Source organism: Rhinopithecus roxellana, chromosome 3 (genome assembly GCF_007565055.1).
Source record: "Rhinopithecus roxellana isolate Shanxi Qingling chromosome 3, ASM756505v1, whole genome shotgun sequence".
NCBI lineage: Eukaryota > Metazoa > Chordata > Mammalia > Primates > Cercopithecidae > Rhinopithecus > Rhinopithecus roxellana.
Genome location: NC_044551.1, coordinates 157504095 through 157518876, shown reverse-complemented (window position 1 = coordinate 157518876; position 14782 = coordinate 157504095). Strand labels below are relative to the sequence as shown.

At 41.8% G+C, this 14782-nt stretch overlaps 2 protein-coding genes across 13 annotated transcripts in view; both read right to left on the bottom strand.

Annotated features, from left to right (window-relative positions):
- The window catches only part of LOC104681778 (protocadherin alpha-C2), a 230324-nt gene that overhangs the window by 158582 nt on the left and 56960 nt on the right, over window positions 1–14782 (bottom strand). The window contains exon 1 of one of the 12 annotated variants that reach the window (XM_010388183.2): window positions 4408–7820. The exons of the other annotated variants lie outside the window; for them this stretch is intronic. Coding sequence (XP_010386485.2) covers window positions 4408–6801 — 2394 coding nt within the window. The 5' untranslated portion in view covers window positions 6802–7820. Of the gene's footprint in view, window positions 1–4407; window positions 7821–14782 lie in introns of those variants that run through there. 12 annotated transcript variants of the gene reach the window in all.
- On the bottom strand, window positions 11568–14341 carry LOC104681849 (protocadherin alpha-8-like). The gene is given in 3 exon segments (XM_030926994.1): window positions 11568–13246; window positions 13577–13852; window positions 13855–14341. Coding segments are annotated over 3 exon segments (2442 nt in total).

The following is a 14782-nucleotide window of genomic DNA, read 5'->3' as shown; positions in this document are numbered from 1 at the left end:
AATATTTGCATACTACTGAGTATACTAATAGTTTATTAAATGACAAGTTTAATTCCCTTTAAGTTCTGACACTTAACTTGCTTCTCTTTCTCATTATTTTGAGATTTAATAAAGTTTGTTTAGACGCTAATGTCAAGCATCAACTATCTGTGAGGTGTTTATAACTCTGAAGATCTAGTCATCACTAGAATTTAGAGATCATTAGCTTCAACATCAGACATTTCTCATTTAGATTCCTATTATCCTACTCGCTAGCCACATGACTTGGGAAAATCATTTAACCTCTTCCTGCTCCATGTTCCAATTTTATAACTTTGGCCTAATACTAATATGGTGGTTGTGTGAATTATAATATATTAAGTGCTTGCAATAGTACCTTAAGGAGAGTGAGTGATTCATAAATGGAAACTATTCTCAGGCCTCAATTTGGCCACATTTGTTTTTATGAGGCTCAATACTAAATTTGGCTCATCAGGCAAAATTATTACCTATAGAATGCCTTAATTATTGCTACTGCACAGGCTGAGAGGGGTGGTTTCCGTATTTAAGAAAACAGAAAAGTACTGTTACAGAAAAATCCTTTATACAAGGAGAAGTTTCATTTTATAATATCTTACATGGGCAAAAAGAATCTTAATTATAATTCTAAATAAAGTAATTAACAAATTTATCATTTCTGCTTTCAGAGACAAATGCTTTCAACCCTGTTATATTTATACTTTTCAAATGCTCAAAAGACACAGTTCTGAAATGTATCTAATAATTTTATCAATGTCAATGAAGTTTTTCATTACCACTTGTGGTAAAAATATTTTTTTCTCTCTCAAAGTTCTTGAAATCAAATATTCAGGAATGAAAATGTAATATATCTGTGCTGCTGAAAAAACTTGGGTTTTCTATCTTTCCAAGAAAGGAAAACTTAATAACAGAAATTTTCGTCCTACACAAGGGTTAATTTATTTTATTTAATGATGTTTTGGCTTTTCTAAAGAATATTTTTAAATGTGTCAATAACTTTAAACTTTTTTATTAAAATCTGAATGACAGCGCAACAATATTTATGAATAAGAAAACTGACAGAAATGGGTGTCACTTAATCCATCAGTTTACGTGTCCTACTAAATTCTGTTTCTATACTTCTCTGCTCCTTTGGAATGCCTCTTGCATCAAAATTCTGATTTGAGAGATTACTTTTTTATAAACCTTGAATTAAAATGTAATGAGCTACGTATCAAAATACCAACTTTTGTTTTAGCTATCTGGAGTGTAAAATAAGTTTGCCATTGATCAATCATCTCCACACACAAAATAATAAAAACTAAACTCAATTTCTACTAATGTACATTTTATACCAAGTAATAATATAAATATCCCAATGTATGTCTAACATTGAATAAAAAGTAGGGAGTAGTTAAATTACTCTTTTTATTTTATTTTATTTTTTGAGACAGAATCTTGCTGTCACCCAGGCTGAAGTGCAGTGGTGTCATCACAGTTCACTGCAGCCTCAATGCCCCAGGCTCAAGCGATTCTCCAACCTCAGCCTCCTGAGTAGTTGGGACTACAGATATGTGCCACTATGCCCGGCTAATTTTTTTTTTTTTTTTTTTTTTTTTTTTTTTTTTTTTTTTGGTGGAGACGAGTCTCACTACATTGGTCTCAAACTGCTGGGCTCAAGGGGCCCTCCCACCTTGGCCTCCCAAAATGTTGGGATTACGGGTGTCAGGCCACCACATCTTTTTAGACTACAGAAACTTGCACATCAAGTATTAAATAGGGCTACGGATCTAAAATTTCAGTTGTATGAGAATCATCTCAGGTGTGCTTTAAAATGAAAATTTGCTCATACTACCCATTTCAGAATTTCTGAGGTGGTCTTAAACCAGAACATTCAATGAGGACTTAGGTGCTGCTAATGCAGTAGCATTAGCAGGTCTAAGGATAGGTTGACCATTTTGTCTGGAACATTTGACCAATTTGTCTGGAACAGGCTCAGTTTAGGTCTGTGATCTTGTATACTTACTTACAGCACCCCCTTTGCTCTCAAATTGTCTAAGATATTGGGTGATAACTTAGTTTTCCCTATATAGTAATTACAACTTGAAAAGAGCTGGCGTAGGAGGAGCTTCATTATTGTTTCATGAATCTGACTTGAATTGAGGAATGTTAACTACAGATGCATATAAAGAGAGCTATTGGGCAAAATAGGGAAGTGTCTGTTCTACTCTCACCTCTCTGTTTTGAACTTGACAGCCTGTTTTGAATTTTATCTTCTCTGGATCCCAGTGAGTTCATGTTTGCTAATGACCTCAAAAGATAAATTTATTACTAAGGTGTTCACAGCCCTTCTGAGAATTTGCATATGATGAGAGTTTATACTCTGAGAGAGAATAGAGATTAATATGAAGGACTAAATTACCAATTCCATCAACACAGCCATCAATAATAAAGAATACATTTTATGATTATTGACGACATAGTAAATACTTAGTAAGTACTAGCTCTAAGGAGACTGGAGGACTTAGGGCGGGGGACAAATGACATCTGTAGCATCCCTCTATTCACATCAAATAATCAAATACCTGGGCCCAAGTTTAAATGACACACGAAACTTGAAAAATGTGCAAAGACAAAGATACTTGAAAGTATAAGCCTATATTCAAGGTGAGTTGTGCTGATAGACAGACGTAGATAGGCTTAATGACAGGCACGGTGACTCACACCTTTAATCCCAGCACTTTGGGAGGCCGAGGTGGGAAGATCACAAGGTCAGGAGTTCGAGACGAGCCTGGCCAACATGATGAAACCCCATCTCTACTAAAAATACAAAAATTAGCCAGGCATGGTGGCACATGCCTGTAATCCCAGCTACTCAGGAGGCTGAGGCAGGAGAATTGCTTGAACCCAGGAGGCAGAGGTTGCAGTGAGCAGAGATCATGCCACTCTGCCCATCAGCCTGGGTGGTAGAAAAAGACTCCATCTCAGAAAAAAGAAAAAGAAAAAAGAAAGAAAGACAAAAAACATGTAATATTGTAGCATATTCCAAATGTGTGTTTTAAGAGAAAATTTAAAAATTAAAATATTTTGATTTAAACAAATGTTACTTGCATTTTCATAGTTATTATTGTGGCTCTATTCTCAAGGCCATTCTGATCTTTCTCCACTAAGTTTTTAATTAAGTAATACCTTGTAAAATATCTGACACGATATTAAATAAAATAGCTGAAAGAGAAAGAAAAATATAAACCACATAACAAAAACTCAACAGGCGAGATTTTTAAAACCGTAAATTAGAAAACAAACAAAGAGCTTGCACTAAAGATAGAGTGTGGAAAACCACCATTTTGAAAGTCACATACTATAATTCAGGAAATATAACAGGTAGTGACATTAAAGAGGCAAATCTCATATCCAGATTTCTGCCTTGTGTTACATATGAGCTGAGAGGAGAAAAAGAGTTTTTTTAAAACCGGATTTCTGTCTTATGGATTACTAACAGAAAAAGTTAATTCTCATCTAAACTGATAAGGGTAATGTTTTAAGTTACATACTATGAATTTCAAAAGAACTCAAAATTTGAAATCTTTACATGGCTGATCATTTTATCACTAAATGGAGAAAATTTCAATTAAAAGGAGAATGTCTTCTTGAAGAAAGAAAACATTTGTTAAAAAAGTATTATTCTCCAATTTCTGTAAACAGAATTTCAAAAAAATTTCTAAGTGTAGACAAAATTTCAGTCAACATTTCCCGAATTATCTACATTGTCAGGCATTTAAAAACATGTTTTATACAAGTTGAAATGAAGGCTGTGTTTATAACATCTATTGACATAATTTGATTCCTAAAGTGGAGCAACTGTTCTCTAAAGCTTAGGGGAAGTTTCTTATCAAAATGATAGATACTGAGGGATGCTGAACAATCAGATGTTAACACAGTCTCCATCCAGAGAAATGTAGAGAACTACAAACTTAAAAAGGTAACAATTGCTATATATTTTTGTTTGGGTTTCTTATAAACAATAAAAGTAGATTAAAATACTATGCATCATTTAGAAATAAATAAATGATAGTGATGTTAATGTTTAATGAATGACTAACAACTAAATTGGTTTTCAAGTGTTATGGCAGCATAGCATCAGAAATTCAATGTCATTTTAATCACAAATTTAAATAAAATTGATTCAGCACCCAATAAATATCTATTTAATATACGATTTATAATTCTCACTAGAAGTCAAGACAAAGTCGGCTCCAATATTAAGGGGTTTACTTTATAAGAAAAAAATATGCTGGATTTCTAGAAAAATGAATAAAACTATTTGAATGGCCCCTGGGAGTAATTGAAAATATCTTTCAAGAAAAAATAAATAATTATATAAATAAATAAAATGCTAGAACAACCCACCTTCCCAGATAAATCTGAAGAAGCAGAGGGTTCTCCCGTTCGCTCTGTAGATCCAGCACAAGGAGAAAGGCCCGGGCTGAAAGCCATGAGGTCGGTCTTCGGTGGACCCTCCCCAGAGCACACCCTCTGCCTCCTCTGCTGCGAGTACGACCAACTCCCCACCTCGCTGGAACACACCAGCGTAGGCTTGCCCAGCGTGCACTCTCCCTCGGTGGGCAGCGCGGAGCACCGCAGCGCAGTGTACAGCAGCAGCGTGAGGACCAACAGGCTGGACACGGCGCAGATGGCGATGATCAGGTACACGTTGACATCCACCAGCGTCACCTCGGGGCTCGTGGCGCCCACTGACGCCCGCGACGATGCCTTTGGCGCCTGGCCGCTGTCCACCAGCGACACCAGCACAGTGGCCGTGGCTGTCAGCGCTGGCTCCCCGTGGTCTTTCACCAGCACCAGTAGGCGGTGGCGCGGTGCGTCCGTCTCATCTAGGGCTCGTGTAGTGCTGATCTCGCCAGTGTACAACCCCACGCGGAACGGGATGCGCGCGCTGACCGTTTCTGGCTGCACCTCGTATGAAAGCCACGCGTTGTAGCCTGAGTCGGCGTCCACTGCGCGCACCTTCCCCACCACCACGCCGGCGCCCACCGACCGCAGCACCAGCTCGCTCACTGCGCCGTCAGTGCCCCTCATCCGAGGTGCCAGCAGTGCCGGTGCATTGTCATTCTCGTCCAGCACGAACACCTGCAGCGTCACGTTGCTGCCCAGAGGCGGCACGCCAGCGTCGCGCGCGCTCACCTGGAACTGCAGCAGCTCCAGCTCCTCGTGGTCCAGCGGCTGCAGCGCGTACACCTTGCCGCTCTCCGAGTGCACTGATACGTAGCTCGACAGCGCGCGCTCGCCCACCCGCCGCTCCACCAGCGAGTAGGACACCAGCGCGTTCTCCTGCGCATCCGCGTCCCCCGCCGACACCGTGAAGATGTGGCAGCCCGGTGGGTTGTTCTCCTTCACGAACACTGTGTACTCGGACTGCGTGAACGCTGGTGCGTTGTCGTTCACGTCGGCCACCTCCACAGACACGCTGGCCGTGGCCCACAGAGAAGGCAAGCCCCCGTCCCGCGCCGTCACCACCAGCTCATAGGCCGACACACTCTCGCGGTCCAGGGCGCTGTCCAGCACCAACGAGTAGTAATTCTTGTAGGTGGACACCAGCTTGAAGGGGACATGGGGCGTCAGAGAGCAGGTCACTTGCCCGTTGGCATCTGCGTCTAGGTCAGTCACACTAATCAGGGCAATAACTGTCCCCAGTTGTGCGTCCTCTTTTACAGGAAGCGAGAGCGTTTTGATAATCAACTGTGGAGCATTGTCATTTACATCCACAACTTCCACAAGAACTGTACAATGGCCAGCCAGTGGTAGGAAGCCTTTATCGACAGCCTCTACTGGGATCTTGTGTGCTCTACTTTCTTCAAAATCCATATGTCCTATCACTGTGATTGCCCCACTTACGGGGTCCACGTGGAACTTGGATTTTATATCTGGAGAAACATCACTGGAGAAGGAGTAAATAATATCCCCATTCAAGCCTTCGTCTAAATCTGAGGCATTGGGGTGAATCACCAGCGTTCCGATGGAAACGTTTTCTGGTAATTTCACCGTATAGAGGGTTCTGTCGAACACTGGGGCATTGTCATTGACGTCCAGTACTGTGATGAGTACCTGAACGGTGCCAGTCAGTTCAGGTTTGCCTCCATCGGTGGCCGTGAGCAATAAATGAAGCTCCGGAGTTTTTTCTCTGTCTAAAAGTTTCCGTAATACAAGCCCAAGAGGTTTTACCTGCTGGTTGCTGGTTGGCACGTCCAGGGAGAAATACTCATTGGGGCTCAGTCTGTAAGTGAGCAAGGCGTTGTCCCCGATATCTGCATCGGACGCGCCCTCTAGTGGAAACCGAGAGTCAAGCGGCCTGGATTCCGCGATGAACAGGTTCTTTTGTGTCGCTGGGAACACGGGAGAGTTGTCGTTAATGTCCTTCACCTCCACGTCCACATGGAAAACCTGCAGCGGCCTGTCCACGATCACCTCCAGGTGGATGCTGCACTCCGCGCTCCGCCCACACAGCTCCTCGCGGTCTATCCGAGAATTCACAAACAAAATGCCATTCTGAAGATTTACCTCCAGAAGGTCCCCGCGGCCTTTGGAATCCAACTGGAACAGGCGCGGCACCAGCTCCGCCAGCTCCAGCCCCAGGTCCTGCGCTATGCGGCCCACGAAGGTGCCGTGTTTGGCTTCCTCCGGGACGGAGTAGTGGAGCTGGCCGCTCCCTACCACCCACATCGCCAGGATCAGAAGCGAGAGCAGTAGAGGCTGACCCTCTGGATCTCCTCGACTTGAGTACAACATTTCAAATACTCAGCCTTCTTCTAATTAGTGAAAACTGCCTTCAAATTAGGAGAAATCATCTGATTTCGTCAGTCCCCTTCTGCTGTGTTCGCCATTGTTCAGCATAGAGAGAGTGAAAAAGAATTGAGCCTCTTTCCCGTGGGAAAAGGGCTGTATTTGTCTGGATTCAGAGAGAACATCGCGGCAAAGAGTGACATCACGTGGCCCAAAGTGTAAGTACATATTTTATGAATAAAAATTTCACAACTATTCTGCAAAACTTATTTCATTTTCTTAATTTTTTCTTAAGTAATCATTGTTGAAACAGAAGATCCCGTTTCTCTTGCTGGAGCCTTCTTAGCAGACTGACCACCTCTAAAAGTTTTGTATGACCTTGATTGTGGTCATACAGCTCCACTTAAGTTTTAAATAACGACAGAAATGAAATAACAATTAGAATGATTCCATTGAGCAATCATGAATTTGAAATTACAAAATTCCTTTGTTCTGGAATTCAGAATCTCCCATATGGCTCGAAATGGGATTCTGGTGTAAGAGAAATCCAGGAGTTGCCATCTCTAGTGAATATAGGAGCCCAGAAATCTACTGATGAAAAAGAAACTCGGTCATTTCTGGGGAAAGGAATCAACAAAAAGGAGCAACCAACTGAGGTAGTTTTCTTGAGTAATTCTATGAATTGAAAAGGTAGAAAATATAGCAAGAAAAGCGAGAATTGACTTTAAGGTCTTGCGTTGCGTGGGGAGAAAATATATTTTTCTCTTTTGTAGCATTTATACAATCTGCTTCCAGAAATGTGTTTGTTTGATTCTTTCCAAGCTTTATCATTTATGAATAATCTCTTCTTTGTAATCTCCAATATAGTTTGTATTATACGTTATTACAATATATTTTGATTTCATTATTACTCATCCTTAGTACTCAGGGCAATTTCTGTTTTTAAAGTTATGCCTGAGATTATTTACCTGCCTAAGTTCTACGAAGTTCTCTTGTGAGTTTTACTATCTTATTCCAACGTGCAATCGATTAATTAATTCTAGATTTTAGTGTATCTCAAGCCTAAAGGCAAAATCGTGACAGTTTATTGTGCCATTAATGTTTTTGCATGTTTATCTTTTATTTCATAATTCTACTGATAACAGCCTAAGAGATGCTTTTAACAATTGCTTCTGGCCTTGATTATTGCAGTAGCTTCTGAGTTTGTCTTCCCGTTCAATCTTCTTTTAAAAGTCGTGATTTATTTTGCTCAAGGTAGTTTAATAGTTCCCAAATACTTCTAAAGAATAGCCAAATTCCTTAATCACTCACAGCCATTTAGTTTATTACTCAAAAATCAAGAGATCTTCTTACATTGGTTTTCCTGGCTTCATTCTCTGCAGACTGTGTGTTTTAAAAAGGGGACTTTTCTATGTGTCATATTGATGCTTTTCTGTGTCTTCCATTTTCCTTATGTTTTCTCCTTCCAAAAAATGTCTATTATTCTCAATATTCTCACAGGGGGAAACTTACTTATTTAAAAACCACTGAAACACATCATGCCCCTTCAAGTATTTCTTCAAAAATTCAAATAGGAAATGATTGTCTTTCAACTTCAACCTCACTCTGATTTACCTCTTTTGTACCTGTTACATTATCTTGCCTTGCATTGTTGTGACTCTTATTCTTTATTTGACCTCAAATTTTAAAGCCAGAGGCTGGGTCTCAATAATAATTCCGGACATAAAGATATGCTGTTAGAAATCTGTAAGGGTCCTATTTAATGTTTAATGAAGACTAGTTATTACAATCTTCTCTACTTGCTAAGAAAGCATTTTAGGCTGGACACAGTGGCTCATGCCTGTAATTCCTGCATTTTGGGAGGCCGAGGTTGGTGGATCACGAGGTCAGGAGATCGTGACCATCCTGGCCAACACGGTGAAACCCTATCTCTACTAAAAATACAAAAAATTAGCCTGGCATGGTGGCATGCGCCTGTAATCCCAGCTACTCCGGAGGCTGAGAAAGGAGAATCACTTGAACCCGGGAGGCAGAGGTTGCAATGAGCCGAGATCGTGCCGCTGCACTCCAGCCTGGGTGATAGAGAGAGACTCCGTCTCAAAAACAGAAAAGAAGGAAGGAAGGAAGGAAGGAAGGAAGGAAGGAAGGAAGGAAGGAAGGAAGGAAGGAAGGAAGGAAGGAAGGAAGGAAGGAAGGAAGGAGGGAGGGAGGGAGGGAGGGAGAAAGAAAATTTTAAAAGGCTATTCTGCAATACTCTACATAAATGGTCTACTTAATTCATAGAACTACAACATAAATTGACTTCAAATCATCATCAAAATATTATCGCATACTTCTTTTTAAGAAAAATACTATTAATGGAAAGAAACATACAAAGATCTCAGACACCTACTCAGCACTCTGCAGGGTCTCAGGCAACTTTTAAATATGGGAAACATACAATTACCAACATAAGATAGTCTACACATTCCTTGGAAGGACTTTAACCATTCCAGAAAATTTTTTTCCACATAGGTGGTAATAACTTGACTTTCCTAAACTCATAATAACCTTTAGATTTTTTTCATTCCACCACACAACATTCAAAGTATTGAAACATCCTAGGTTAATCTAAAAATGACTTTATAAAAGATAATTTTACATAAAATTAAGGTTAATATGGAAGGCCATAATCACTTTCTGACATTTTAGGTTTGCTTCTTGCAATCACTAACTTCTTTTCTCTTAAGAATGATAACTAAATTTTATGTACCTATCACTTGCCAGACTTTATTCTTGATAATTTATAACTATTAACGTACTTGGCACAAAAAGTATATGCAGTAGAATTCACATTTATCATGCACACATATAAAGCCAAGGAACTGAATAACAAATCCTTTACCAAAGACTACATATACAAAAGTTGGTAGAGGGAGGACTTGAAATAGAGAGCTTCAGAATCCACAATACTTAATAACTAACTTCTGGCACATTTCAATCCCAGAAATACTTAATAGCTAAAAGCATCACCATAATTAGAGTAGTGAAAAGTATTAATGTACAAGAAACAGGTTTAGACTTTCTCATTGTGAAAGCACAATCCCAAATTCAAATATCAATTAGAGAGATATTTGAAGAAACACAGAACTAAAATGACTTAAATGATAAGTTGCCAAATACAATGCTAGGTGGCGGAAAGAATCCTTCTATTTATGATATTTTGTAAAAGTCAATTAAATGTTTAGGAGAATTCAGTAATTAAAGTAATACCTGAGTAGAACCAAGTAGACATAGATGGGATAGGAAATATTACTTACACAAAGGAAAAACTCCACATACTATTCAAACAGGATAATAAAGATAAGCATATTTTTAAAAGTCCTTAAAGGACTAAAATGAAAACAACTTGCTTTTATGTAATGTGTTCTAATAGTCAAATAAAATGTTAAACATGGACAGGCATTAAGAGAACTGTAAAATCAACTACAAAATAATTCTGCTTTGAGGTTACCTTCAGGTGGACAAGGGGGATAAAACATGCCCATAAATGATTACATTGTTGGTTCTTAAGTGATTAAAAGATTTAAAACAATGCTAATAACAAACTGTAAGAATTCAGAGTCCCAGAAATCCTTCATTCCCTTCCATCAAGTTCCACCATTTCCTCCAAAGCAATATGCTCAAAGTCTAATGGGTATTTAATATCAAGGCAGGTGGAACAGTCACAAGAAGCAAAGGTAAAAAGACAAGAAGAAAGAAAAGAAAGAAAACATTGAAAGACACCAAAATAAAGTATCTTGGATTTTTCAAAGATTTATCCCATAAAGCTAAATATTTTTACACAAACTAATGGACTAATCCCAAATATTCTGTATAATAAAGACTTATAAATTATATGTTTGGTTTGCAAGAATGAAATTACCATGTATAGTGTTTCTGATGAAAACATTTTTCTAAGTCATATTAAATATCACTTTAATGTGGAATATTGAGAAGATTCCAACTCATGAACAAAGGATTGAATGATTGGAGTTTAGAAGATACTTGCAAGAGTAAAGTAATCATTTTCTAAACATAGAGGCTCAAAAAATGGTAAGTTGTCAACAACACCACTGTGAAAATCATGTAGAATAAAAAACACGTCTCCAAATAGTAAAATGGTCTAAATAATGACTTAAAAGAAGCATTACAAATCTCTTCCCTCTTGATTTTACTTTTTTACTACTTTATAAAAAAATTAGTAAGTATTTGAAAACTATCACATTTTGAGAAACACTATTATTCTGTATTTTATCACTACATTGCTTAAAATGGCAATAGTGAAACACCAAAGATATTTGTGACTACCAGACACCAGAAAGTCAGATAATAAGATGAATAAACTGAGATGTTAAAGTGAATAAAAGTAAATATAACGACAACATATTTAAAACATGCATTTCAAAGTACAGCATATGGAGTAAGATTAAGAGTTCAGTGCCTAAGGACAAAAGAATAAATGTTTTGGGGGAATACATTCACCAAAGATCAAAATGCCCTGGACGTTGTTAGAGCATTGTTCAGAGAAGACGGCTGTAAGGCAGGCCAAAATAAATGTTCAGTAAAAAAAGGATATCATCCAACCATAACCTGAGTTTCAAGATAGACCCAACTTGTGGAGAATGATTAATACTGTATTATGCCACTAAGAAAATTCAATTAATTATAAAATGTTTCTAAAAACTGAAACAATGTTTAAATTTTCACTATATAATACGGTGAAAAATACATATGAAACACTTTTAAAGTAATTACAATTTCCACAAATAGAATTTATGAGTTCTAAATTTAAATGGACTTACTTTGAGGCCATGATCAACATTTAAATCTTGCTGTTCGCCGACATCAACTGATCCCAGATCAGGAGGAAGGCTGGGGCTGAAGGCCATGAGGTCCGTCTTCAGTGGCCCCTCACCAGAGCACACCCTCTGCCGCTGTTGCTGCGAGTATGACCAGCTTCCCACCGCACTGGAGCACACCAGAGTGGGCTGGCCCGCCGGGCACCCACCCTCAGTGGGCGGCGCTGAGCACCACAGCGCAGTGTACAGTAGCAGTGTGAGCACCAGAAGGCTGGATACCACGCAGATGGCGATGATCAGGTACACGTTGACATCCACCAGCGCCGCTTCGGGACCCACAGCGCCAGTCGAAGGCCTCGAAGACGCCTTTGGATCCTGGCCGCTCTCCACCAGCGACACCAGCACCGTGGCCGTGGCCGTCAGCGCCGGCTCACCATGATCCTTCACTAGCACCAGTAGGCGGTGGCGCGGAGAGTCCGCTTCGTCCAGGACACGAGTCGTGCTAATCTCGCCCGTGGACAGCCCCACGCGGAACGGGAACCGAGTTCTGCTTGCCGCTGGCTGCAGCTCATACGAAAGCCACGCATTGTAGCCCGAGTCGGGGTCCACCGCGCGCACCTTTGCTACCACGTGGCCCGCACCCACCAACCGCGGCACCAGCTCGCTCACTGCGCCACCGGTGCCACCCATCCGAGGCGCCAGCAGCACCGGCGCGTTGTCATTCTCGTCCAGCACGAACACCTGCAGCGTCACGTTACTGCCCAGAGGCGGCACGCCCGCGTCGCGCACACTCACTTGGAACTGCAGCAACTCCAGCTCCTCGTGATCCAGCGGCTGCAGCGCGTACACTTTGCCGCTCTCCGCGTGCACCGACACGTAGCTCGACAGCGCGCGCTCGCCCACCCGCCGCTCCACCAGCGAGTAGGACACCAGCGCGTTCTCCTGCGCGTCCGCGTCCCCCGCCGACACTGTGAAGATGTGACAGCCTTGCGGGTTGTTCTCCTTCACGAACACCGCGTACTCGGACTGCGCGAACGCTGGTGCGTTGTCGTTCACGTCGGCCACCTCCACAGACACGCTGGCCGTGGCCCACAGCGAAGGCGAGCCCCCGTCCCGCGCGGTCACTACCAGCTCATAGGCTGACACGTTCTCGCGGTCCAGGGCGCTGTCCAGCACCAACGAGTAGTAATTCTTGAAGGTGGACACCAGCTTGAAGGGGACATGGGGCGTCAGGGAGCAGGTCACCTGCCCGTTGACACGTGAGTCAAGGTCGTTCACGCTAATTAGGGCGATGACAGTACCGAATTGAGCGTCTTCACGCACAGGTAACGATAAGGAAGTCAATGTTATCTCAGGGAAGTTATCATTTTTATCCAAAATTCTCACTAAAACAGTACAATGACCCGCCATGGGAGGATGGCCTTTGTCCGTTGCGTCAACGCGGATTTTGTATAAATTTACTTGTTCAAAATCCAAATTACCCCGAATCACTATTTCTCCTGTATTTGGATCTATGCTAAAGTTGTCAATAACCATATGTGCAACAAGGCTATTAAAAGAGTATGAAATTGCCCCATTCGCTCCTTCATCCCGATCAGAAGCATTCAGTCTGATAACTGTCGTTCCGTTGTCTGCGTTTTCGAATATCCTTTTTTTTGTTTTTTTTTTTTTTGTTTGTTTTTGTTTTTTGAGACGGAGTCTCGCTCTGTCGCCCAGGCTGGAGTGCAGTGGCCGGATCTCAGCTCACTGCAAGCTCCGCCTCCCGGGTTCACGCCATTCTCCTGCCTCAGCCTCCCGAGTAGCTGGGACTACAGGCGCCCGCCACCTCGGCTAGTTTTTGTATTTTTTTAGTAGAGACGGGGTTTCACTGTGTTAGCCAGGATGGTCTCGATCTCCTGACCTCGTGATCCGCCCGTCTCGGCCTCCCAAAGTGCTGGGATTACAGGCTTGAGCCACCGCGCCCGGCCCTTCGAATATTCTTACTTCGTATTCAGGCTGCTCGAAAGTGGGAGCATTATCATTCACATCCAGCACTGTGACCAGCAGGTGAACACTCCCTGTAAGCTCAGGTTTGCCACCATCTGTGGCTGTCAGGAATAAGTTGTGTGCAGGAGCGTCCTCTCTGTCCAAGGATTTTCTTAATACGAGCTCAACCAGTTTATTCTCATCATTCTTTGAATTCACATCTAGCATGAAGTAATCATGAGAGCTAAGCCTGTAGGTTAACACGGAGTTGCTCCAACATCTGCATCAGACGCGCTCTCTAGCGGAAACCGAGAGTCTGGCATTCTGGATTCTGAAACAAATAGCTTTTGCTCTTTCACCGGGAACACTGGCGGGTTGTCGTTAATGTCCTTCACTTCCACGTCCACATGGAAAACCTGCAGCGGCCTGTCCACGATCACCTCCAGGTGGATGCTGCACTCCGCGCTCCTCCCGCACAGCTCCTCGCGGTCTATCCGAGAATTCACAAACAAAATGCCATTCTGCAGATTTACCTCCAGAAGGTCCCCGTGTGTTTTGGACGCCACCCGGAACAGGCGCGGCACCAGCTCCGCCAGCTCCAGCCCCAGGTCCTGCGCGATGCGGCCCACGAAGGTGCCGTGTTTGGCCTCCTTCGGGACAAAGTAATGGAGCTGGCCGCTCCCCACCTTCCAGGCTGCTAGGAGCAGAAGCGAGAGTAGTAGTCGCCAGGATCCCAGGTCTCCTCGCCAGTGACAAACCATGTTAAATAGTAAATAGTAGTTTCCTATCAGAAAATCTTATCTTAATATAAAGATGAACGACTGTACCTTCTGGCGTCTTTTAATTCAATTCCGCCCATCTCCCGTTGTTCAGCCTTTAGAGACAGATGCTGTCAGAGGAATGACTTTGAACCCTGGCTAACAGAACTTCTTGGTAGACAGCTACATCATGTGGCTTCAAAAGGTAATGATTACATGAATTACCTCCGCAATACCTGGGTTCTTTCATGCACTTTCTATTTCTTTATCATACTTTAATAGTAAATCCTTAACTTTATCAATTGCAGAGGTATTCATACCGTCTGACTCCTTACATTAGTTTCATCTAGGGATTTCTTCTTCATAAGGAAAGGAATTTCTTCCCAATATTTTAAATATCGTATCAATTAATAATAAAGTATGACCTGTATGTCATGGATATCA